General features: G+C 43.2%; 1 protein-coding gene across 1 annotated transcript in view; it reads right to left on the reverse strand.

Annotated features, from left to right (window-relative positions):
• LOC108938819 (receptor-type tyrosine-protein phosphatase gamma-like) overlaps nucleotides 1-27,852 on the reverse strand; it is a 145,118-nt gene that overhangs the window by 102,745 nt on the left and 14,521 nt on the right. Inside the window, exon 2 of the mRNA XM_018759760.2 lies at nucleotides 11,076-11,180. Coding sequence (XP_018615276.2) covers nucleotides 11,076-11,180 — 105 coding nt within the window. The remainder of the gene's footprint in view (nucleotides 1-11,075; nucleotides 11,181-27,852) is intronic.

The following is a 27,852-nucleotide window of genomic DNA, read 5'->3' on the forward strand; positions in this document are numbered from 1 at the left end:
AACAAACCCCCACAGATGATGAGCACGAGCACTCCCCACCCCCCAAGGCGATTTTGCACCTTAGCAGGACAGCATGCCCACCAAGTGGTTCCTTTCCATTTCCTTCACTCTCTTGTGTAGTTGATTACAACTGCTGCTTAATCTGTTCCATTCAGACCCCATGGCAACACTCCAGCCACCCGGTGTTCATGAGCTCATTATGAAGTCAGTTGTCACCATTATTAGTTAGAATCTGTTGTTCTTTGGCTCCGTGGTTGGACTAGTTACTCTCCAATTCCTGCTCATCTACATAACTGGATTAGACCAAAAAAGCCTCAAGGGCATACGTCATCAGCACCAGAACCTCCTTTCACTAATAGAAGAGGAAGGGTCACTGAAAAACACCAACTGAGTGTGCGTGGCTGCACAAAAAGCCAACTGAGTAATGCCGGGCTCCCAACCAAGGCCCAAGTTAACAAAGCGCAACATGCATCTACTGTAAGCGATAAACACAATCACAGCAGTTGTGTGGGGCATGCCAGTGTTCACATTGACTGTACTTTATTTCAGCATGAAATTATACCTTCATGCTCAATCAAGTAGGTGCTAAACCCCAACCCATGCATTTACATTTATTCATTTAGCAGACGCTTTTGTCCAAAGCGACGTACATCTCAGGAAAAGTACAATTTATGCATTGCATTGAGAGGAGATGCATACAAGTAACAAGTTATGCAATAGCCCAAGTATATAAATGTGTACATTAATGTAACTGGCTTAGTGTACAAAATGAGTATTGTAAGTTACCACGGACAAAGACATCAACTAGATGAGTAAATACAGGAATCCAGCAATTATTGTATAACCTGTTAGATCTCTAAATAAGCCAAACCTCCACATTTGTGGGTCAGAGGATCTAATTTGTAAAAAGAATCAAAGAGATGCAGCCAAGGAGAACCAGCAGAAGTGTTAATTTGACTGGGTCAGCCACAGCAGAGAACGGCCAATTCCTTTATGAAGAGATCCTCTGTGGGATTTTGTGGGCGAGACCCTGACGTTACATAAAATGAGTGCAGGAAAAATATACACCCGATTCATGTTGAGACAGTGTAAAGGCCTTCCTGGCTGATAACGACTAAGGAAGGCAGGAATGGACCCTTAGTCTGGCTGGAGTTAGTTAGGTCATGAAGGTTTTGGTTTAGGTACTAGCTAAGCCCATTATTCCACACAGGCAGTCATGGATGGACACACACACACAGCAGACTTCAGAATTTCCAGCCATCTAATGAAAGGAAAGTAATTTCTCATCCTGAGAGCATAATTGCAGAAAGGAGTGGCGCATGCAAAGGACAGGGGGTGGTTGTCACAGCAATGCTCTTCATTAAACCTGCCCTGAAAACCACTCAGAGTAATTTCCTGTAAACTTCATCAGCTCTGCCTGGTGTGAGGAGATGCATTCAGAAATAAAACTTCCAAAGCCATCTAATAACAGCTTATACTTAAATCAAGGACATCCCTAGCGATAAGGAGCACGACTGACTATGCTGTACCACAGCGAACGGGTCAGAGTCTGTCAGCCGGAAGAAAATGGCACGTTTGCCTTAAAAAGCTAACGAAAGGCAAACGTTAACTCGCTCATTTTTGGGTAATTTGAAGCACATGCATTAATTCCTTATTAGAGGTAGAGATGTCAAAAATAAAAGTGGCAGTAGGCAAACTGAAATTTGAGAGTAAACAATTCAACCGTCTCAAAGTTAATACAGTATATATCGACTTTCAGCGGGAGTCCTGATCTAGTCGTTCCACTGGGTGGCCGAGCCGGAATTGGATCAAACGGCTGACTGGGGGCACGAGAGGGGAAGACGCCACTTCTAGACAGCCCAAAGGCACCGTGGATCAAACCTGTCCGAGGCCGGCTTTTCCGCGGCGCCGCCATCTATCATCCGGAAAACCTCACCGGGACAGGATCCGCTCAGTCATCACAGGTTACTAACTTATTTACATTCTTAATACATTTACCTTTCTGGAGGTGCAATAAATTTTTAGTATCAGAAAGCTGCAGGATGATTTAAGGGCTTTATTTCACACACAAATTGCTTCCCGCCAGCACGACCCATCAGGCGGGATTAGACGCGGATTCCGCCCAGCCCCCGACCTGCGCCGCTCCGCTGCGGCGGCCATGTTGGCACATCCGTCACCAGGCCGCCCAGGACAGAGACCGATGGCCCGTTGGCGCTGGCGAATTGCTGATCTGATCATTAAATGATAACGGAGATGAATCGCATGCACGACAGCAGCCCTGCAGAATTCATTTTTAATAATTAGTGTTTCGGCACCTCAAGATCTTTCAGGAAATGACTGCTGTTCCAGCCTAAGGGCAGACGCCCCACATCAAGTAGACAGGGTGGTTATAAATGATGGGGGTTCAACTTCTCAGTGCAGACTCACAGGACCACTATAAATTTCAAAGGAGGGGAAATGGAATCAGTGGATGCTCCTCATGTCCTCCAAGAGCTGCATATTCAGTCAGCAGAAATAATATTTTACAGCATTTGTGCCACAGTGTTCCTTTCCTCCTTTTTTTCCAGGTCAAAGGTTATTCAGTGTAGGACCTACATTTTAACACACCAATAATACTTCACGCTGTGCTTTGTAATGCTGGGAGGGCCTCTGCCGTTGAGCTCTAATGCTTCAACAACATTGATAAACCACTGACTGTATCCCACTCAAGTTACAGCAATACTAGCAGCTGCTTAGGGGAAAAAAAAAGTTTTAAATTTAAATAACTAACAAAATAAATAAATAAATAAAATCCTTTTCCATCCCTTTGTTCTGAAAGCAGACAGAAGGAGCTCATGCATGAAATACTTGCTTTTTTTTCTGTGGGGGGGGCAGAACATGGGCAAGTCAGAGAGCTATTTTTTTTGGGAGATCCCAACATCTCTACCATACATCTGTACTCTTGTGTTATAATACTGTATATTTATGTGTGTGACAAATTAAAATGTCAATTAATATTAATTTCTATGGATGCCATTTCTTGGGGCTGAGCATTAACTGACACTGTAAACTCGCTTCCTGTCGACTACATTCAGTTGTCAGCTCAAACAGAATACAGGTTAAATCTCCTATGAGAGGAAACTAAAAATCATTTGGCCTTGTCCGAGTTCAACTTATAACAGCACTTTATTACAATGAGCTGTTTGCCAAGAAATATAAATACTATTGCTCAACCTGGATTTTCACTATATTGAAAAAAATGTGACCAGTCCGGACTCACTTTTATCACCCATCTAATCAAATGACCTTTTCTTGTCCACGTTACACACCTTTTGGTCATTTTTGTCCTCTGGATCAGAAAGCCCTACCTATCGCTGCCAGGCCGACGACATTTCAGTTTTCCTGAACTCCCATGGTTCAGTTTGGCAAACCTGCAGCAAAAGCCAAACGGCCTCTTTTTGCTTCTGTCTGCTGTAATTATCACGTTTCATGCCGGCTTCTCGGTTGCCTGCATGCACAGTCACTACGGCCACGTTCCAACGATGGCCTCTTAAAAGCGCATTGCAGCTGCTCCACCAGGACACGCACAAGCCCTACTGTACAAGGCACACATTCGCGGGAAGGCGCTCAGCGCCACCAGTGCTCTGGCTCTTGTGCAGCAGGGAAAGCCTGCTTTAGGCAATCTCAGGAAATGCAAACTGGCACCACCTTCAAGGACTTATATACCGTTCAGGCCACAAAACCACTATCCGGGGCGCATGAAAAATGCTGACAACTCTTGGTTAGTCACTGCAGTTTTTCCCTCCTCCTTCCAAGTTTAGCGGAACATTTTAATAATCGTGTATTTAATAGGCCGCCCCTGAAAGAGGTTGTTCTTAGTGGATGCATACTTGTGCTAGAAGCAGCAGAAAGTAGAGCTAGTTTTTATTGCATTGCAGTGAGCCTCTCTGAAGCGGCATCTGCCTGTGTCATTGAGGGTTAGGTGACAGTTTTCTCCAAAGCAATTACATATTAGGAAATGAATACAACTGAATGTCTTTACTGAACGACTCAATGGGCCTCGCTCGGGGCACTGCAGCATGGATCCATCTGCTTGAACCCACAATCTTCACATTATGTCTTTTCTTAACCACTGTATTTTTTTTGCTGCCGTATCACATGCTGAAAAACTCAGGTAGCTGAAGTATGACGGGATACAGACGCCGTCATTATGTCCGGCTTATTCATCACTGTGTAAAGAGTCGATGCCCATGCAGAACTGGATGCGGTACTGGTCTGCAAGCCATCAATGAAGCCAGGTCTAAACATCTCCACCCCGTCCAAAAGGGATTGAAATGTCTCCTTTTACATTGTACAAAGGAGGGGGGGAAAAAAAAAAAAAAAAAATGGCTGGAATCACAGTGCAGTCCCTGTGTACCATTATGTACCTTAGCAGTACACCATGCAGACATGCCAGTGTATATGAAAGCAGAAGTACTGCAATTTACAGTAGAAGTGTTAATCTGACACTTCAGTAAGAAAAGAAGGCAATAAGAAAATAAGATTAGAAAGCAGTTGGAAAGTGGTCTGAATCACAGTTATGTTATTTGACTTTAAACAAAGGTGTGATGACAAAAAAAGACATGTCAAGTAACTGCTGGTTTCTGCTCAGTCTCTTCACTGCAGGACCACCTTTCCCCCCCCCACATATAGTCAAGCCCAACTTCATCACCACATAGCCATCTGTATTTATCCTGCAATATAGATAATCACAATTTGAGGATTATTCTGTCTGGCCAGAGCAAACCACAACACACACGAGAACAAGTATACACACACAAAATAAATGAAAAAGTGAGGCTCATGTGCATAGACTTGGCCCCTAAGGTAACCCTTGAACCCCTCCTTCAATTAAAGCTTCCCATGAAATTTTTTCATAACTGATATTGTAATTAATCAGGGAAGATTTAGATTTAAGATATTCCAGACTGTGTGACTAAATCAGATCAAAGTTTTCATGTCAAAGTCCAAATGAACTGATAATGACCACCAGAAAATGTGGGTTTAATGTAAACTTCCAGACAACAATGAAAGTCACACAAACCATAAAGTCAAAGGCAAATGAAGGTGGAGATAGGACAACAGTAACTGATGCCAACAAACTTAACCCACAATTATTCCAAAGATGGGCACCATAACCTGAAGAACAGGCACACAGACAGATACTGCTTTGATATCATTTATAAACACTACCAGCAAGACTACTGTCTGTACCTAGGTATCCCTACAAGGATGTCCAGGGTGTTAAGAACCTACATTTATTTATATTAAAATTGCTTTCCTGTTAACTTACACAGATGTGGTACATTTGCCACATATTCTTTACCTAACCCTAATATCAAAGATTCACGGAACCAAAATTTAATAAAACACACAATATAAAATCGGAATGAGCTTATTTTATCTATTAGAATGATGACATTTATTGGAAGTGAGGGTTGGAGGCACTCGATCTGTGGCATACAGTGGTGCACCCTGTAACCAAGAGGTACCATATTTTACACTCACTCCAACATCTCTGGAGTGCCCAGTGCTAGACACAAACGTACAGTTGGAAAGCCTTTGTTCCTGGATGCGGCCTGGGAGTGAACTCTCGATCATTCGCTATCTGAGCCGACATGGTAAAAATATGATCGACCCAACACCTTGCAGGCACTTTTTCTCCTAGCCCTCACAGAAGGCACGGAAGTTGGAGTCAGGTGGGCCCCAAATCAGAACCAAGAACCTCCATGTTTTTGGTTCCATTGTGGTGGAATGACCTACCCCTCTCACTCAGAACTGCTGAAACCCTGTCTACATTTAAGAAGGGTCTGAAAACTCACCTTTTCCAGACTCACTTTGCCCGTGATCTCTTAAGCTTATGAATGGTGTAAATGTTCATGCACCGTAACTTCATGATCATCCCCAGATAAGCCTTTGTACAGCTGCTAGTCCTGCATTGTATGTGAATGTTTCTGTACCTTCAAAACAAATCTTAAAAAAAAAATAAAAAAAATTGTAGGAATGTTATCAGGGTTCATCTAGCCTACGTTTTATGCACCTACTCGTGCGGTGAACATTGGTGCATCAAGTGGAAAGAAACTAGGTTTACTTAATCAAATGTCTGCAACTATGTTTCTTTCTGCTAATGCAATGCACAAATTTGCATTTTCACCGAGATGTACGTCGCTTTGGAGAAAAGAGTCTGCTAAATGAATAAATGTAAATAAGCCGGATGCATTCAACGCAACAGGAAGCGCAAAGGTGTGTGTCCATAGCATGAGCGCACACAGTTCCCAAGATGCAAATAACGTATGTCATCTTTTCCGTGAATCTCCTCGACAAGTTGCGTAACACGAACGTGGCCAAATGCTGAGAGGAGACAAATCACCATCCGTTTAGCCTGGATAACCGAAGACAGGGCTACCACGTCTACATTACAGGAAATATTTGGCTGTCTTTAATTTAATCTTTGACTGTGGTTTTCTGCAGATGGAAATTCCTCTTCTGAAAAAACAACCAGGAAACCAAATAAATAAATGAATGAATATTGAACGCAGTGAGATCTGAAGTGGAAAAGAACAGAACTGTCCCACAGAATGGTCAGAGGGACCATGGATTAGAAGTAAGAGGAAGACTTGTCTAAGGGACACATCTTGTTTGCCCTAGTCAGCCAGTACCCCTGAATCTTCCGTAATCTTCCCCACGCCCTGCTCCTCCCTCCCCCCTCCTCGCTGTGACCTACACCGTTCATTTTAAAGAGCTCCCACCTACAAAGCATATTATTGCTGGGAACAAGTCAGCCCCCAGGGTGGGACTCTAAAATAGAGAAATTACTCACACAGTGCAAAGTCCCGTCCGATTAAGAAGCAGGTTTTGGGCCATTCGGTAAATTGTGCAATTACAGCGGACGCAGCAGCAGATGTGGCAGTCCATTTGCTAACATGGTTGAGGCAGGGGCATCAGTAATGGTGGCTCATTCTATCAGAGGACATTCTGCAGGGGCCGCATGCCCTTCAGTGCAGTGTACTTAAATAAATTAAACATGCTGTGTCCAACTGAAAAAGAAATTCTGCATTTCTGACCAGAAATGAGACGGCACATATTTACCATGCACATCTTCACCTAAGCTTACGTGCAAATGTTTTCAAAAGATTGACTCGGAAGACCTGTGTGATACGCAGGATCAGTAGGCTGAGAAATTGTATAAATAAAACAGCAGATCTTAAGTGGTCCAATTTTAGTGTTTTTAAAATGAATGTGTGAGAGGTGAGAATCAAGAGAGAAAGATCCACATCTTTGCCCCCTGGTGGTGTTTCATTCTACTGAAATGTTCATCTTTAACAGTCCAAGTCATCACCCCATAGAGATTTCATATGGCAGATCTACTAGACAACATCAAGAGAGATGCTGAGGAACAAACAGGGCAGCTTGAGTGAAACCTAGCACTGGGGAAAAGGCTGGGAGACCTTGGATAGGAAAAGGGGATAGAGAAGGCTGAGGGATATTCATTCAAAGGCACTTGTTGCTTTTACTTGCTGAAAAGATCTGATGTTATTTTAAAAAAGATGTAGGAACAAGTCAGAGCTCATTGGAAGTGACTACCTAAGTATGCCATTGGCACCATCTTCAAACTAGTGATATGACAAACCCTCTATTTACATCTAAATTTATTCACTTAGACGCTTTTCTCCAAAGCAAACTTACAATGGATACTACGTAGTGTTACCAGCCGACACACCTTATTCACCACGGTGACTTACACTGCTAGATACACTACTTACACTGGGTCACTCATCCATACATCAGTGGAACACACTATCACTCACACACTATGGGGGAACCTGAACAGCATGTCTTTGGACTGTGGGAGGAAACCCATGCAGACATGGGCAGAACATGGAAACTCCACATACACTAAATGGGGATTGAACCCATGTCCTCTCGCACCACCCAGGCACTGAGACAGCAGCGCTACTCACTGTGCCACCCAATTAAAGCCAAGCTCTTTTCCCCACTCATTCACAATGGGTAGCCATAATTGTTTTAAGGCAATGAACACGGCAAATTCCATCGCTGCCTCCGTGGGGAAGCCGCCTACAAAAAAGGGGCCAAAAAAAAGGCCATCCGATTGATGAAAAACATTCGGAAACAGTAGCAAGTTAAATACCATTTTGACTTCCACTCGCAAAACAACTACGCCAACTCCTTTACAGACCATTGAACCCAACAGAGGGTTGATGGCCTTCAGCAGGACACCAGCGTGCACGTCTGATGAATTAAGAATAGGCCAAAACAAGTTAATATTTGCATGAAATGCACGTTGACTTTGGTCTTTGATAGCTCACCTTTAATTCCTGCACAAAGCATATCCACAGAACACAACAGGTAGGAGCAAAATCCACGCAAGCGGTATTTCCTTCAGGTGATCAAAGACGGAAAACTTGAAGACTCCTGCTTCAGTGTCCTCAATAATACCAAACACTCAGGAGCAATTAAGGTATGACAACAGTCATTGGTTGGGCAGGGACAGAACAAAAGTGACTCTCCAAGCTAATCTAAAGCCACACATTGAGTAGAAAGGCTCCATTTTTGATCTTTATTCTTGCTTATTGCACTTCAGATGCATGAAAGGCCACCAACTCAAACATAGCAGTTAATGTGAAATTGCACTGCTTAGTCAATATGAAGAAGAGGATGCCTTTTCTACTTTTAAATTAAACTTCAGCTGCTATTTATCTGAGCAGCACTCTGGCGCACAATTTCTGTGAAATTAATATCCGGTGAATTTAAAAAAAAGCTTATAACTGACAATACCACGGCTGTAACGACTATTTCATGTGGAACAAAAGAACTTTGCTTAAAAAGCAAGAGTCCAGTGCATTGATTAAAAAAAGGAAGAAAAAAGGTGGAATTTAAACAATTCTAATGCATGCATGACTGATAAGATTAAACTTGTAAAATATCAAACCCTTTTGTAAAGATTTTTGATTATGACACTTTGAATGGCTTGGAATGCAACTGATAGTCACTACTAAAAGAATTTCTTTCCTCATAATTTAAGCAATTGGGGATAAACAATTCTCAGAGCAGGTCAGTTACAGATACAGACATAAAACAAGATTTATTGACTTGCATACTAAATGAGAGCAAAAAGTAGACCCCAGAAGAGGGAAGCCACTGGAGTTTCATAGAGTTCTGTACTGCATCGAGGTTTCCTTTTTCACAAAAAAAAATGCAAGCGAGCCCATTCCGTTCCTTTGCCTGGAACATGGTATCTAAAAAAAAAAAAAAAAAAAGAAAAAACTGAAAAGGCTGTAAATAAACATGACGTTATATAGACTGTATGGTTAGACAGGATGTTCCATGCTGTGAGCGAAAAGCATGTGAGCTTCCGGCGTCAGTCGAAGGCCCGGATGTGTCATTAGCAGCCGAGCGATCGCGTGCGCTGCCCGCCTGCTGTAGGCCAGCCAGTTGTGAGGACAGCCACTTGATGCCTTAACGTCTCAGAGACCAACAAGAAAGGATCCCCCCAGCAATACTTAGACATCACAAGCAAAGCTGTTCAGCAGCACAAAGAGCAAGACAGCCAAAAGGATGGCAGGAAATGTAATCGCGTTTCCAGGACTCGGTGATAATATCCTCAGATCTACTAAATGGAAATCAAGTAGCCGAAGGAAGAGTCACACTGTCAAGTGTACGTGACCGCTGCATTCTGACCAATCAGATAAGGCGATTGCTCTTTGGGTTCTGTGCAGGGGTGGGAAATGCAGCAATGCACAAACACTAGTACACAATGACAGAGACATGTAAGGCAATGCAGGGAAATAACATCAGTGTCCTTGGAATTATCGCAGTCTGCAAGCCGAGGTTCATTCCTGATTAGAAAGGATTTTGTCCAATTAACCCACACTAATCAGATCTCACTGCCAACCACTGACAAACTCCTCAAAATCACTATCATCCCCAACACAAAACTAATTTTCTGTCCCTACAGACAAGGTGATGAGCAGAAGAGCCGAACCGCAGACAAGACATCGCAGTCAAAGAGGGGTTAAGAGATCACAGGGCAGTGTTTTCTATAACGTGGACAAAACCCAGAAGTCACCAAGACAGCCTGTAAACAGCATACCCTGCTCACCATCAGCACCGCTTTGTTTCCTACCTCTACAAATGAGAATTAAATAGTTGGTGCTTTGCCACAAGTGGAATCAGAGCTAATTAGCTGAAACAGGTGGATTTTGCTGACGTGAAAACCACCTAGGACTGCTTTTTTTTCTTAAATAACTCTTCCACAAAACTGCAGACAAAAGCAGTGACTAACAATAAACTCTTTTACATATCTTTTCTCTTACAACTTAAATCTGTTTTTTTTTTGTATATGCGTAGGATATTCAATGCTGAACCAACTATAATACCTTCTGATGACCTCTTTCTGAATGTTCTGTGTTTTTGTGAAAAACTGGAAGGTATTTGAGGGAAAAAAAAAGGAAAAAAAACATGACACTTCAATAAAATAAATCCTGCATATGATCACTGGAGACAAAGAGGAATACTCACCGCATCAGGCACCGACTGCATACATGCATGCATTTGTAGACTAACACAAGTGAGTACTGCTCAAATAATTGAGGAAATCATTACATTCTCAAGGGGATGAAAATGAGCTGCTGTAAAACTGTACCCTGACTATAACCTGATACATCAGAATGTCTAGCATACACATTTAAAACTTTAACAAGTGTACAAAAGAACACAGATTATGGAATAGGGACAGCTGTACATTGATTCCATTTCCTTCTTATTGCAGTTACCACATAAACTACTGTGAAAAGACTTGGAGAAAAATATTTAAATCAAATGAAGATCACTTAATGCCCGTGGCTTCTTTAGAGAAGCACGAGATGAACGCTCCTCTTTGGTGTGGATTTCTCATACGGACTATAGCTTTCACATTCTCAGCAATCGTATATTAATAAAGTAAAATCCCCTAGATCTTTAAGGCAGCAGCTTGGACAAGGTGGGGGACAGAGGGAAGGGGACTGGGTCATGGACATGAGAAGGGTGGCGAGGCTCACCTGAGTAGGCCCAGTATGACTCTCTTGCCTCCCTCCTAGTCCTGCTCCCGATGAAGCTCCAACGGTCACCTTCTCGTAAAGATCCCAGGCGATCTCTCGGCCGAACTGAGGAAGAGAGTTATCCAAGTGAAAAGCCAAACACCACGCAGTAACGACCTCAATTCTCGGAAGCTTCATTCATTAAATCTTTCAAGACTTTAATGAGCCAAAAAAAGTAAAGTCTCTGCAATCTGGCAGAATAAGCAAAAATTTCAGCTGAATGAGCCTGTAAACTAGTCTGGAACTGTACAAGGGACAGCATTGTAAACATGCACTTCTCACAAAAAAAAAAAAAAAAAAAAAAAAAAAGGGGGGGTTAAAATGTTTAAAATGTATATATCTATAATGACAACAGCAAGGTTTACAAAAACCAGTCACGAAATCACCAGCTTTCCACTGCCTTCAATACAAGTACGTAGAAATAGAGCTCCCCTATCACACAACCCCAACACTGTTCCCATTGTATTACTCAAATGAAGTGTCGCTGCTGTAGGTCTCAGTTACTGTGGCACCAGAACATTCAGCAAGTCCAATTCTTGACATCTTACATCAAGCTAAGCAACAGCAGTTGTGCAAGCAAATGCTGCTGACCAAATTGTTCAACCTCTCTGCACTTCTTCCATAGCCTCAAATCTGAATATCCCCTCCCCCTCAAGCCTTATGCCCTGCGTTGCTGGGTTAGGCTCCGGTTTTCCGCAACCCCGCTGAGGACAAGCAGCTTCAGCCAGTGCGTGTGTGTCTCTATATATGTGTTTATAAACTGGCAAGTAAAAGTTGGCAAGCTGTGATCACGCAACATGAATGCCAAAATCTAGGATGGGATTGAGCTGTAGGTATAAGGAGCTTGCTACACATACACGTGTGTGTGGAATGCCACCTAATTAAGATTAAGTGCAGCATCATGTGACACAGTATGCGAACACACTGTTCCACAGTGAATCCAGGGTCAATGATGCCTGGTATGATTCAATCTGGTGTGCACTTTTTCAGAGGAAATCCATCCTGCTGGTCTATAGCAAACAAATTAAGGACACAATTCATTTATGCTTTGTCACTGAATGAGTGCAATTTATGGGGAAACCATGTAAAGCTGAAAGTCACTATAAAATGAATTCTATAAGGGCAAAGAATCTAATTTCAGAATTCCCATTAAACAGATTAGTCTACAGATGAAGACAAACAGAGCCTGGGTTCACAATGACAAATGTTCAGAGCATTCAATGTGCACCGAGTTTGAAGAACCCATCATCCGAGATGCTATCTACAAGGCACCCAGCACAAAACGGATGAGATCATCATCAGTAACACAAGCACAAATCGAACAAACAAAGCTATTTATATGTAAATGGACAATTGATTCACAGACTGTCCAACTGTACAGTTTGTTCTGTGTGTACGCTGTCAAAATACAAGCAGCAAGCAAAGACGGATAGCAGATGTTAGCACACCCCACCCCCCCCCCAAAAAAAAAAAAAAAAAAAAAAAAAAAAAAAAAAAGACAACTGCACTATACTGTAAAAGGCCTGATGTGTTTATACATTTGGTTTCCAGCTACTGTCTCAGGTTTAGACGCCACATCTGTATCTAACATCTTCTGTTGAAGGGCATTCACAATGCTACTTCAATGTATCCATGCTCCTGAAAAGCTAGGAGGGCAAAAGTAGATAGGTTGGGCACTGGTAGCGTGACCAGACTGTCTACAAATGACTTTTCCCCTTGGGGCAGCATTATGAACCGAATAATTAAGGTCATTTGCCTGGCTTACAAAGCAAGGAAATTTTATTAACCAATGCTGATAAAGTGTGTAACAGCGGCAAAACCCTTAGCAATGGATGGCGGGGGGGGCATTGACAACAATTTTCTCCAACTGCATTGACCCCACACACACACACACACACATTTTCAGAACCGCTTGTCCCTTACGGGGTCACGGGGAACCGGAGCCAACCCGGTAACACAGGGCGTAAGGCCGGAGGGGGAGGGGACACACCCAGGACGGGACGCCAGTCCGTCGCAAGGCACCCCAAGCGGGACTCGAACCCCAGACCCACCGGAGAGCAGGACTGCGGTCCAACCCACTGCGCCACCGCACCCCCACTACTGCATTGACCAACAACGCTTAAATGCTGGCCAGTAGCGACAAAGTTGAACGTCACTCAAGACACCTCAGCGATATTTAACCGATTTCAATGCTAATGTGACAACTGTTGAAAATTTGCAAGCTTACATGCTGAGAAGCTGGGAGGTACGTATAAATGTATAAATAAATTAATAAACACTAAACAGATTTAAATTTGCAAGGAAAAGGGCTTTCAGACTTTTCAAGAGCACCATTTTCATCCCTATAGGACTGCAACGCTCGTGAAAACGTACCAAAATACTGAGTTGATGCAGTCTTGGAAAAAGCTATATACTCTCAAACGTTATGGAAGTCAAATGAAAAGCTTAGCTTATTTGTCTGAAAGGAAGTCCTTTGAGTTCTTCGGTGCATTAATCTCGACTCATCCCGACAGTGCTCGTCTGCAGCAGTACAAGGGGATGAAGGACAGGCCACCACATTCGGTCGAGGAATATCACTAGGTGAGATTAGCTGTAGGCTCAGGCTGAAGCACTGATTTCAGAGCAAGCTCCAAGTGTGCCGGCACGCTTCTGAATCAGACTGGTGCGGGTAACCAGGAGGCGTTCCTGCAGTCTCCCTCAGTCACTGCACTCTGGTCACACTGCACCTGCTGGACACCAGGATGTCCACATATACATTTATTCATTTAGAAGACGCTTTTCTCCAAAGCAACGTACATCTCATAGAAAATACAGTTTGTGCATCACATTAGGAGAGACACAGCTCCAGATGTGACACTGGACCACATGTGACCTCTGTCCTTAACATCAAACCTGAAAATGCACACCACTCCCCAGCAAAAATCTGTTATACAGTCACTGTCATTAGAGGTTCAAGAGGAAAATAAATTCCATAGTTACTTATAAAACCTCCAAACTTTAACAATATTCAGTAAAACTGCTGCTTAGAGTTAAGAATTTAACCAGACAAGCTTTGCTTCAAGTTGATTTACAGGTGGGAGAGAGGAGAGAAAAAAAAAAAAAAAAAAAAAAAAAAATTCATTCATCTTTCAGTTTGCATATAAAAGATGCATTCTAGAAACATTTGGTGTTTCCCCCACCTTGATTACACATAGATATGGGTCTACTGAAAGGCTAGTTTTGATTGCAACTTGTTTTAACCCAGGGGGGTACAGTGGCGCAGCGGGTTTGGCTGGACCCTGATCTCTGGTGGGCCAGGGGTTAGACTCCCACTTAGGGTGCCTTGCAACAGACTGGCGTCCCATCCTGGGTGCGACCCCCTCCCCCTCCAGCCTTATGCCCTGTGCTGCCGGGTTGGGCTCCGGCTCGCCATGACCCCGCTCGGGACAAGCGGCTTCATCCAGTGTCCGTCTGCGTGTGTTTTAACCCATTAAAAAAAAATACTTAAAGTGAACTTATAGGTCTTAAATGGATAAGAATCCCAAAAACCCAAAACTACTTTTGAAGGACTGGAAAAACTGAACACACCCTAAGAAAGTAATTAGAAAGGCTGTTTTCTACAATATACAGATGTCACCATGATGAATTAAAGCACTGGACATAGCTCCTGAAGTGCTGTCCATTGGCCGGGGCGGGGGGTGAGACGGGAAGCTGGTTAGCTAGGCCCAGACGGAGCTGACAGGAAAGGAAGTGGAGCCAGAGATGAGGAGGAGGAGGGGGTCAAAAATATCCCAAAATAGTCTCTCAGCTTCCTGGCTCCTATTTGCATACAAAAGCTGGGACTTTTGGAACAAGCAGAGGCTGCGTGCGGCCATACTGCAGCGGTAACCCAGAACCCCAGCAGCTCCGTCTGCAGCTGTGCTACCTAGCTGTCATTAGCAAAGGCATGTTGTGTGTGACATGCGCACGCACACACACACACACACACACACACACACACACACACACACACACAGGAAGGGGCACCGGCCACAGACGCTCTTGGGACCTCCCGTGTTAGATGTGATGTAATCTGCTGGAGAAGCCGTCTGACAGCAAGGCGGGGGGGGGGGGGTGTGATGATGACCGATTCTTCACAGAAGTATTGCCCACTCTACAGTACAGGCAGTACCACCAAGGGGGTGCCACTTACATTATTCAGTAATGTGAGCTACTCACTGCAGTGCTGGCTGCCTGATGCCACGTGCATCCACAAGGAGATTACACGAGCTGCTCCTTGCCACGTCACGCCCGACCTGTCGGAAAAGCTCGCTCACCAAGCACGAAATGCGCTCCGAGGAGCCGAATCAGTCGAAGGAGCCTCCGCCACACTTACACCCAACAGCATGACACCAGCAGGCGGTAAGGGCTTCTAACCACCCATCACCTTCCCTAAGGCTGAGTTTCAGCTGCCTCCCTTCCAGAAATGAATGGGTGCGACAAAGCGCACCTCCATCAAGAGACATGCTTTGCCATCTTTTTAGTACCACTGCATCCTTTGAGAATAATTAATATATTTCTAATGAAATGGCACAGACGCGCCACTCACACAAACATTCTCCTATTCTGAACTCAGCTCTTACCCAAAGTTGCATCATTACATGGGGAATAAATTACCATCTGAAGGCTCCCATTGCCTCCTGACAATTAAGCCTGCTGTCCAGAGCGTCTCCTCTGAAGCACCTGAGATCAAGGGGTGCCCATCTTGAGCGGCAAAATGTGGAACACATACAGAGCCACTTTCTGATATGAACTCTTGAAGTACACACACCTGGTTAAGGACTGCAATGCAATACGTCCGACTCGTATACATTTGAGCATCTGCTTTCTAACGTACCGTAGTAAGAAACGAGAATCCTTGCTCTGCACCTGGGATTTATAAAGTCTTGCGAAACGAAGCGTGCGCAGCTGCGCGAGTCTCCTACAGTCGCAGAACGATTTTACCTCGATCTTCAGAGGGCAGCCGGATGCAAATTCCGCGTGACTGAAACAAATAATTTAATATGAATCTTGATCTGATGACAGGAAAGCTTTCAACGGTGTAGTCACTCCAGTCCCGAGGAGGAGGGGTTTATGGTCTCACATCAAAAGGGAGCTGCAGGCCTCCACAAAGACTGGTTTACTTAAGTTTTATTTATTTTTAAACCTTTTTAGCTCTCCTTATACTGACAGGCCTTCCACAAGCAATGTGGACTTCTAATAAACCATTTAAAAAAAAAAAAAAAACCCACTGTTTCCTGTTCATTTAATTTACATTTGCAGGCTTTTTTTCCCCCCTCCTTTTCCCTGGAGAGAGATAGGAGACAGAAAACAGGAAGACTTCTTTGGGCACTTGTTTTGAATAGGCTGAAAGACAAAAAAAGTTTGCTCCTGCAATTTCAAACTAAACTACATATTATCGGATGAATTCTTAACAGTAAGACCAAATGCCACCGACTAAATTTCACACCCCAGAAAGAGAAGAGGAAAAAGTAGCCATAAACCTTTAACCATTTTATATACATACTCATTGTAGCTCCACTGATTCTCCCAGAAAAGAGAGGGCTTCTGGAACTTATTAAAAAGGCCTCCCCACCTACAGAGCACATCCCATGGACATGCTGGGTCCCTGTGAGCCCCCAGCTGCAAATGAAGAGGTACTCTTCTGTTTTTGTCCTGAACCTGTGACCCGTGGACAGCAGGTGACAGGCATGTCCTCCACCCTGCTACCTGGCACATAACTGGGGCAGCAGATAGTGTGGCTGTTACACCCATTTCATTACACAGGAAGATCCTGGGTATGAATCCCTAACCCCCGTAATGCCCTTAAGGAAGGTACTTACCCTGAATTGTTCCAATAAAGATTACCCAACCGTATACACTGGTAAATTATTGTGAATAGCTTAGTACATTAAGTTGTCATTGCAAGTTGCTATGGACAGAGATATTAGGTAATTTTTAAAATGATCAACTATCTAATACCTCTTTATTGTACAAAAAGTACAGACTGAATCGGAGCAGGAAAATGGCCAAGGAAAGCAGCAGCGGGGAACAAAGAAGCCCAGAAAGAAGAAAAAAGTCCTGAAAAGCAGATTAAAATTTCAAAATTAAAAACTAACTAGAGATATGCCCCTGTCTTGTTTACAGATAACACAGAAGAACTTGTAAGTTAACGCCCTACATCAACAAGCACCAGCTTTAGTTGTCCAGGACCTCATGGCTTCATGAGAGGCCCAGCACAAAGGCAGATTGCATAGTACATAACGGCACAATCCAAATGAAATCACCACCATTTAAAACGTATGACACGAGCCCCTGTTTAAAAAAAGCCCATGTTTAAACTGAATACCAAGCTGAACTTGACAAAACATAGTGCAGCCATTTCAACAGGGGGACACCAGCAGATGAGGTTGACTTGACAGAACCCAGACTGCATAAGATATCAGTGCAAAGAGGTCCAGACAGCTCCATCTCCTAACTACCTGCCAGAAAGGTGGTCACATGAGGTGGAGCATCTATGCCCAGAATGAAATGGATATAGCGCAAGTCCAAAGGCCTGTCAAGTGCTGAAGAAGATGCCTATCCTCCACTGGGAGTACAATAGCTGTACTGCATTACCAAATACTGAGGTACTGCAGGAGGAGCCATGAAACCACTAATACATTCTTCAGTAAGTAAAAGCATTTTGAAATAAATTCAGGACCAAGTCTATTCTGTCAAAAAATAATTGTTTCTGAACCGTTAAAGCTCAAGTGTAATTAGTGTTCTATATTCTTCAGGTGTCATGGGGGGAGCATGATTCTTTATTAATATTGCCACAAGTGTCACAACAGACATTTAAAACAGTGTGCAAAAAAGCTACATTGCAATGAATGATAATCATAAAAAAATATTAAAAGAACTATTTTCCTACATCTTAACTATTACTATTAACGGGCAGCATGGTGGCACAGCGAGTAGCGCTGCTGTCTCACAGCACCTGGGTGGTGAGAGGACGTGGGTTCAATCCCTGCTCAGTCTTTGTGGAGTTTCCATGTTCTCCCCGTGTTTGCGTGGGTTTCCTCCGGGTGCTCCGGTTTCCTCCCACAGTCCAGAGACATGCTGTTCAGGTTCCCCCATAGTGTGTGAGTGACAGAGAGAGTGTGTTCCACTGATGCATGGATGAGTGACCCAGTGTAAGTCGTGTATCTAGCAGTGCAAGTCACCGCGGTGAATAAGGTGTGTGGGCTAGTAACACTACGTAGTATCCATTGCAAGTCACTTTGGACAAAAGTGTCTGCTAAGTGAATAAATGTACTCAGTATTTAATCAGCTCTAGTCAACAAAAATGCAAGTCAAAGATGCAAGTTTCTTCCTTTCATTCAGAACAAAACATCTCAATCAGTTTAACATTTATTTAGCAGACGCTTTTCTCCAAAGCGACTTCCAACGAACTCTATGTAGTGCTGTTATCAGCCCACACACCTTATTCACCAAGGTAAAACTTACACTGCTAGATACACTACTTACACTGGGTCACTCATCCATACATCAGCAGAACACAAACTCCGTCACTCACACATTATTAGCACTACACATGTCTGTGAAACAGAGTGACTGGTGGTCAAGTTGGCAGAATTGGAAAACCAGATTAAAGAGTGGCCCCTGTATTAAAAAAATGAATAAATCTTTACTGCAAGTCCTTTAACAACAATACAGTACATCCTTTTTATTGATGCATTTCAGTTAAATCAATTTGAGCATGACTGAGAAAAATGTATGGGCGAAGGTTGAGCTTGGCCATAAAGTCCCAGTTGTGTTTCAAAACCACAGCTGGACAGTGATTTGTGTGAATTTTCTGGCTGTAATGAAAGGCCCTGGCCCATCTTCATTAATAAAAAGGAAGGATGAAGGAGACAGAGCAGAAAATGAGGGAGAAACCAAGATGTACAGTATGCTATTAAACCAGACCATGTTGCCCTTAACTGTATATTCAAGCAGTAACAGTGAAAACTAGTTTCTAGCAAATGCACTCAAATTTGTCCCTACTAGGCATTTAGACTGACCAGGGAATCACCCAACCTGTGTTCCCAACTATTCTGCAACACTCCCCAGAGATTTTGGGCAATGATTTGCTCAGTCCAGCTTGTCTCAAGCGAGCATTGTCCAGAAGTACTCAAACATTTGACTGGGACTCTCTCTCTCACTGGTTAGATTCTAACTGAGTAGTTATTCAAAGCAATGGTTCATCAATGTCAAGAGGGTAATGAAACAACTACGATGAGTTTCCTTTACAAAAGTATCGGCTGTCTAGAACGGTTGAGAGACTTCGGAGTTAGGACTTTATCCAGTGTTCCCATCGCATGAAAAAAAGACCCGGTCAGCTTCTGTAATTATACAACATACGCAACAGGGAATTGGAGTGCCGTGTAGGCATTTCAAAGCACTTCACTTGAGCAACTGCCATTCTGCAGCAAACCCAGAGGGTAGAGAAGGCAAAAACAAAATTAAGGTGTTCAGTATACTGAGAAATATTCTGTTTTTAGCATGCTCTGGTACAGACAATATTTGCAATAATTTGACCCCACACAATTTTAAGAAGTTACACCACAAAGTAAAGGACTCAGGGGTTTGGACTGAGCAGCAAATAAAATATTCACCAAATGAAACATCTCTCTTTTCGCAATGTATTTAACATGTTCAAAGCCATTTCAGGTAATGGGACTGTTTAATTCAATCTGGCTTAAATGATAAATATGTAGAGCATGTGAAATGAGTGTTCAGATCAAACCAAAACACAACCTCGGAAACATACTTCCCAAAGGATGTTAAACTTTTTGGGAGTGGGAATGAACAGCTCATAGCCCAATAATTCTCAAACCAGCCTGGCTCTCAGTTGTTAGTTTCAGCACTACCACTAAAGGAATATTTGTGAAAACTGTTCCCTGTACTACTTAACCAGCTTTCCCTCAAATTCTTCCAACTCAGCAGGAGAGAGAACATGTAGCACACACAAAAAAAAGTTCATGGAACATAAGTAGAAAAACATTTTTCCCAAGAATGAGGACAATTACAAGTTCAAGTTGAGAGGTTGTAAAGTTTCGCTGCAGGATGCAGAAGTGAAGAGCAACAAACGCAGCTTCTATCAGGGAATGTGTCCCAAAGTAAAAGAAAATGAATCCATATGCAGAAGCTACTGCAGAAAAGACACGAAGTGAGCTGAAGACGGGGTAATCTCCCTGTCGATCTCAGCATCTTCAGTGGAAGGGATAGTCCTCACTGACTGCAGGGTACACTGGTTTGTGCTCCAGATTACTCAGCTTTGATTGCACTATTCAAACACCGCAGAGTTGAATGTACTAGCTGAGCTCTTTCCGTCACGTTAAGTCAAACTAAAATTTAGCAAAAATCAAATATGAATATGTGCTAACAATATACACTTAATTGCTCATTTGTGAAACAAACTGAATATCATCACTAATAGTACTAAACTGTTAGAGGGTCAATAGTTAAATCAGTCACTGATTAACTGAAACAACCAGTACTATTCATTTTCAGGGCAAAATATAAAGATCAATCAGATGACATCATTACTTATATTCTCACTATGCGGACCGCAATACAGAGAAGTTTTCGTTCAGCATATTTAAATGAATACAACTTGAAGAATGCAGAACAGATTCACAAATCAAGGCAGAGAATTTAAAAATTCGTATGGAAGGAAACCTGGAGACCCGCAAGCACCAGGACTGCAGACGTCCGTTACAGAGCAGTCTATTTCCCTGGAAAGAGTTGGTGACTTTCAAGGGTCAGCTTAAGACACCTCTACTGCCATTTGTTACCTCAGATTGTGAAGTGACTGAAAAAGCAGTAAAGACAAGCATAAATTTCTAGTCTTTACATAAACTTCTAGGGCCTATTATCTCTGTCCATATCAGAATCATTAGCTTATTGCCACCTTCCCAGTTTCTTCAGGTGAGGATAACAAAGCTTCCCTAGACAAAAGTCATTAAGCGAGACTTTTGGATTTAATGCTCAGTAGAACAAACACTGTTACTATGCTGGAAGACCATAATTCCACGATGAACAAGCAGATAAAAATACATACATAAATTAAATGTTCTGGTTCTACAGAATCATAGCGCTGAGATTTTAGATTGGCTTCCCTGTAAGGCTCCGTATTTCACATACCCATGTGAAACGTAGAGTAATGCCTTGTGAAGTACGGTCATCCCACATAGCTGATCAACCACATGTGGACTTAGGATGGACAGCTGGTAATGCAGAGGTTAGAGCTACTGCCTTTGGATCAAAAAGTCGCAGGTTCAATTAGCACCTGCGACTGTAGCACCCCTGAGCGAGGTACTTACCCTAAATTGTTCCAGAAAAATTACCCAGCTGTAAAAGAGTAAATAAGGTTACAATTATTATAACCTTACAATTAACATTTTAAGTCACTTATGACTACCACAGATCGAAGGATTTTAAAATTGTTCAGTCCAAGTGCCATGAAGGACTGTAACGCACATCATAACACACAATTATTTTAAATCCCTATATTCGGAGCGCTGACCTCCCGTCCCTGTGGAGGGTGGTTCACAAACAACCCCTGACACAGCATCAGGGGAATCCCAGAATATATCAGGTTGGCATCCCCAGGTGACCTTCTCTCTGATAATTAGCAGAAAAACTCCTCCGTGTGCCTCAGTTTCCTGGCTTCACTTCCATCTATGGACAGGTCTCCTGGAAACACTCCCCGCGTTAATACAATTCATCAGGGAAGCAACTCTCCTAAATCTTACACAGAAACAAATACAAATATTCCCTTCCTCCCAGGTGAAGTCCGCTGTTATCACGTGCAGGATGGCAATGCCTACAAGGTAAATGGGAAAGGTGACAGCAGACAGTGATGGTTCTCCACATTTCAACTGTGGGTTTGAACCTCTATTTGTGTGTAATTTGCATGAGGTGACCTGACTTCCTCCCACAGTTCAAAGACATATTTCAGGTCACCTGATTGCTAAAATTATCTATAATGTGCGCTCTATAAATGGGAAAATTGTTACTACAGTATAGTTAGAGCCATATGTCCTCTTGGACAAAGGTTTCATTGCAAGTCAATAGTGGGGAATGCATGGGAAACAATAAGAATTGATATAAATGGGGATTTAAAATTGGGTTTGTCATGGAGGCGTTATTAAAAATGGATTAATGGTCAAGGAAACAGAAGGAGCTGGATGACACCACCCTAGACGAATCAAGGAGGAGCTCAGCATCATGTACCTAGACAGAAAAAAAAAAGATACTGTGATTAGCATATTGGGAGAGTAAAGCAAGTTGAAGGCACATTTTTAGAGCCTGATGATTAAACAAGCTGTTTCTCTGAGGCCTTGCAGTATTCCCAGCCCAAGATGGTCTCCACAGGGACAGAGAGAGTGTGTGAAGGGGGCGAGAGCACAGGGAAGCAGGGGGCAGTCACCATGGGGTAATTAGAGTGACACAGTTCTAAGACTGGAAAAGAGGAGGAGGACAGGGCGGGGGAAGCAGGTGATCTCCAGAGGAACTAGAAGGCGATCGTAACTCAACTGCACGGGGAAAGGAAAAAAGAGAGAGAAGGAAAAAAAAAAAAAAAAAAACCTCCTCACAAGAGGAAAACGAATCAATGATGTTCATTCTTTGAAAAGTTTTAGGAGTTAAGGGGGGTGGGGGGAAAAAATAGACTAATTAGTGCTGATCCAGCTGAATGGGATAACGGACATTTGCGCCACAGATGACCAGGGCAGACCTGAGTGGCAATGACTCCCAGATGCAGATTAGTTACAGCAGCTTAATACAGACACGCTGAAATAAAACCCTGGGATAAAAGCTAATAAGCCTTAGATTCACATTTAACTTTGTTTTGCTTTTTCTCTGTACACCTACATTTAGTGCTGAGTGGAAAGGTGCTCTAACCAAAGATTCAATTTGGGGGTGCGGGGGACAAGGCCAAAGAATTTAACCATATAAAGTAATGGTTTTTTTTTTTTTTTTTTAAATTAAGTACTTCAACCTATAGGACTTCAGAAAGTTTCCTCTTCCATTTTTACATGTAACCCCTAAAAAAAAAAAAAAAAAAAAAAAAAAAAAAAACAACTTCATTTCAGATGCAAGGATGCTACATCCTTGACACACACACAGTGCATTGACTGAGAATGTGGCTTGTGCAGTGGCACTGTTGCCGAACTTCAACCCCCTATTCACACCCTGTATCCCCCCCACAGGGGTGGAAAAAGATTCTTCTTGTGATGCGAAATGAATCCAGAGCAACGATCACAGCAGCATTTTTTTTCAGTCCTTAGGCTATAACAATAACAAACAGAAGACTTCCAAAGGCCTTGGAGCAGACCACACAAAGTGTCTGGGAGTCTGACAGCTCCCCCACAACGGCTTTACTGACATTTCCTCATAATCCTCAGCAGACGTGCTTTTTTGGTGAACTTCTAAAGATTCTTCTCTTACACACAAAATGTCACACAGAGAGGAAAAGAGTTTCACATTAGATATTTATTCCTATTTCTGGGATTGGCATCCCATGTGTGGATATTTTATGTGTCTTACAGAGGCTACAATGATATTTACAATTTGAGACCATGTAGACTGCACGCCACCAAGTGAAAAGTGAAATCCCCACCCCAAGTAAAAAGATTTACAGAGGCCTGGGAAGAGGTTATAAAACACTTCCACTTCCCTCCAAGACAGGCATGTGATACCGGCCATAAATGGGGGATTGTGGCATGGATAACCACTGGAAAGCTTTGGGGTTAGTCATGCTTAAAAACCCTGCAACCAACTCACCGCAAACTGTGCTGGAGGAGCCTTCCTGGTCCAACCAAAGTTTACAATTATGACCAACAGGAAAAGCAAAAGAACACAAGGTTCTTCTGAACGTCCGGCGGAGGGCATTCGGCAACATAACGCTAAAGATGGCCTACTTTGAAGGCCAAATGGCTGCACCGTTTGTAAGGTTGTAAAGTCTCCACAGTACCTTGGCGTGATGAATAGACTTGAGCAAATTACCCTGAGCAGCAGTCATAAATATCCTGCTATACATATGTAATCAAGACAAGCCGCATCTGCAAATTGCAACTGCCGCTCAACCTCCCAAAACATTCCGTAAATACGTTTGGTAAAATCTACTAGGTAGACCTTGTTACATTTGTTTAATTAGCTCCCAACATGCTGAAAGTGACGCTTCAAGGGAAAAGCGTTTTAAACACGTAGCATGTGTTTTTATCAACATGTAATCTTGCAATCTCCCGGGGAAAAGGATGACACCGAAACACCTCGAGAGGAGGGAACTCCACCGAGCTGTCCCACACAGCGCACTCGTACGCTTCGGCGCCGGGAGCCGAACGGGTGTCCGATTACGTATTCTTTTGTGTCATTTTCGGATTCCGGCCTGCCCGCACCCACCGGGAAGGCGGACGTGCCTTTTCATACAGGGGTGCAGCCGCAATTTCGTAAGTGCGCGTAGGGGTGGCACATGATTGCTTTGAAATTAGCACTGTCAAATTTAAGCCTCCACTTTAAAAGAAAAGGGGGGGAAAAAAAAAAAAATTCAGTTTGATCCAGCTGCTGTTCTGCTCCTTTATGATAACTACAACCATTGCCTATGCTCAGTAATCACAGGGTTGCCAAAGTACTGGCAGCCCAAAGAGAGCTTGCGGGTAGGGAAAAGAATCTGAAAGAGTCCCCCCGCTTTCAAGTGGAGCGGACAGCTGCAGTCAAGCGTGACCCTGTGGCGCGCAGGATGACCGCAGACAGGAAGTTTTGGTTCTACCAGGGCCTCGCCAGGTTCGGAGATGAGGAGACATGGGGAAGGCACCGGTGCGAGCCCATAAAACTACAGACTCGGAAGGCGTACTTTCAATGCTAAAGATTAGCTGGATAAACAAGCAGCTCGCCAAGTCAACAGCACCACTGTGTTACGCACTGCAGCTAATGAGCTCTATAATAATCTTTGGAGACCGTGTGGGCCGACAGAGGGGAGTACACCGGTTGCAAGTTTTGGAGCTTGATGGAATCCACATTAGGAGGCGCAGTAATTACCATCATTATTATTCATTAATTTGGCAGTTGCCCTCATAAAGACATTACAGAGAAAAGATAGAAATTTGAGAGCCTGCCTAACGATGAATGAGCACAAGACAGAAATTTTTAATTCTGTACAAAAACGAGGAGCGGTAGGTGAGAGCAGCGTGAACCGTGGACCGGAAGGTCATTTGTTGGGAACCGTGGAACGGAACTGCCACCGTAACCTTGTGAATGGCACTGTGCCCAGATGGCTGCGGGCTGTTGTATTTATAGGTTCCAGAACAGAGTGGTATAAATAAATGAGAGGACAGGCTAAAGGCCCATGCAGTACAAGCAGTGTCAGGATTATAGAAGAACTACAAGTGCTTACAGGTCCAACTGTTGATTTTTCCCTTTGCTTTATGGACGATGAATTTCAAGGACAGACAAGCATACATTAAAACATCAGCGAGGGCTTAAAACTAACATACTGTGAACACTCATGTTTCACCGCTTGTCTGACTTTTTAATGTGACATACAGGTATTAATTTTGTTCGAAGTGTAGTAAACATATGAGAAAATTGCCGATTATGAAAAAAAGTTTTAGGGGTTTAATTAGGCTATTTTATGCAATTGATTCAACCTGCAGCTATACTGTAGCACTGGTCCAGTTGCCCAGCGACAAGAAGAAGAGAGAAGGATTTGGCATCATCGTACCGCGGTCTCACGCACTTTGTTCACCTTTTCCAGATTCCATTTACTGGAACAGCAGAAAATAAATAAATGAAACCAACCTTAATGTAGCTGAAGCCTTCTTAAGAAAAAGTGTTTTTCTGTCTTCAAGCACCATGTGAAAGCATAGACTATCCGTGACATGGGCAGCTGCCCTTGATGTTCCGTATGGCAGATTTAGACACTGATTCTGGTCAGTGCCTCTACAGTTTTCAACAAAACCAGGCTTATCCCTAACTAGCAGGCGAAATGTGGTAAGCACAATCTCAGTTTTTGAATAAGCTTAGATACCTCCCAGGCTGTCATCACTTTTCCTTGGGCACATTCAAAACTATGTTTGACTTGATCCAGTGGGGCAGGGGAGAGGGAAGAAAAAAAAAAAAAACAAACAAACATTTTGCTGATACTTTAACAGTGGATAATACTTTTGCATTAAGTAGCATTTGCTGAAATTACTGTAGAAGACCACTGGAAAAAAGAAAAAAAAAAGACAAGAAAAACCCATGCACTCCTAGCATAATGAGCTATGCAATACGTAAAACTAAGTTCAAAGAACAGAACAAGAGGTTGCACACAGTATAGCATAATGTTAACCTAGTTCTTAAAGATCACCCCTCCTCATAATTACACTGGGATGTCGTCTACAATCATGAAAACTTTGGTGCCACAGGCACTCCACCCTTTACCTTTACTGGGTGAAGAGAACCGGCTGTAACTTGAGCAAATCACACAAACGGCTAGGTGTTTGTCAAAGGGGTCGCAACACCCCCCACAGGAGGTTACTGATGCAGACACCAAATCTCAGCGACAGGAAGGAAAGGCCAAGTGATGCCTCTTCACATGGCTTTGCATCATAGTCATTCATACATTAGAAGGCCTCCCAGTCAGTCAAATTCTCACATACAGGTTCTACAGTCAACTACTGAATCAGCCCTGTTGAACTCCGCATCAAATAATGGAGTCAACTGACTACTAGCTGATATGAACTGAGACAGTACATCTTATGCCCCATGCCTATTCGCTCCACTACTGCTGACAATGACGAAGACAACAACCGAAATGAAAAAATTGCCGCAGAGGAGAAGAGACTAATATTTTCAAGACACCTGCTTGTGCGTTCGACTGCCAGGTGCAGGGCAGCAAGGCCTGGCGTTTCCACATTTCCTGGTTCGTGTGCAGCGATCCCTGAAGCACGGCTAGGAGGACACAGCTCAGACACACCTAGCCCAGCTGGGCAATGCACCATTCCCAGACTCCACCTAAAGAAACAAGTGGTAGCAGCCACCAAAGCAAACTGCTGAAGGCATGAACCAGAAGGGCACAGAGAAAGAGCCCTACAACAAAGAACTATGGGTTGTGTACCCTCCACCCAAGACTATTTGCTGCTTCATATGCTTTCCTCCTCAGCTCCATCAGCTGCACTAAGATCAATGGATACATTTATGACTCAGTAGCCCTTGCCTCAGCTCACGTATATTACATTACACAGAGCACATGAGCCCTTGACATTAGGGAAAATGACACCCGCTCGGAACCCTGCATTTATTAGACCTGCCTGCTCGGTAAATTATGATGGATTAGAAGTATAGGACGGCACACCTTCACCAATGCCCGACTAGTCCCTCTCAAAGGTGGGAACCCCACCAGGCCGCCAGTGGGACGTCCAATCAGCCAATTTACAGATTCTGACCGGCGACTTCTCATCTTTTACTGCATGACGACTTAATTTAAGCAGGACCGCGTGTTTAAACCTCGTTATGTACAGAAGCGCGATAAAACAAATTACCATAACCATTCTTTCATAAGATCATTGATGGGAGGGGAAAAAAAAAAATAAATAAACTCAGTGTGCATATTCCATCTCCCACAACACTGCTCTGAAATGTGTAATCGCCGCAAGACATCTGTGCAACGCACGGCCGGTAATTGGGCTATTAGGTTCTACATTTGCGGCATCTGGCTAGCGCAGCCATCGCA

The sequence above is a fragment of the Scleropages formosus genome, chromosome 2 (assembly GCF_900964775.1).
Source record: "Scleropages formosus chromosome 2, fSclFor1.1, whole genome shotgun sequence".
Lineage (NCBI taxonomy): Eukaryota > Metazoa > Chordata > Actinopteri > Osteoglossiformes > Osteoglossidae > Scleropages > Scleropages formosus.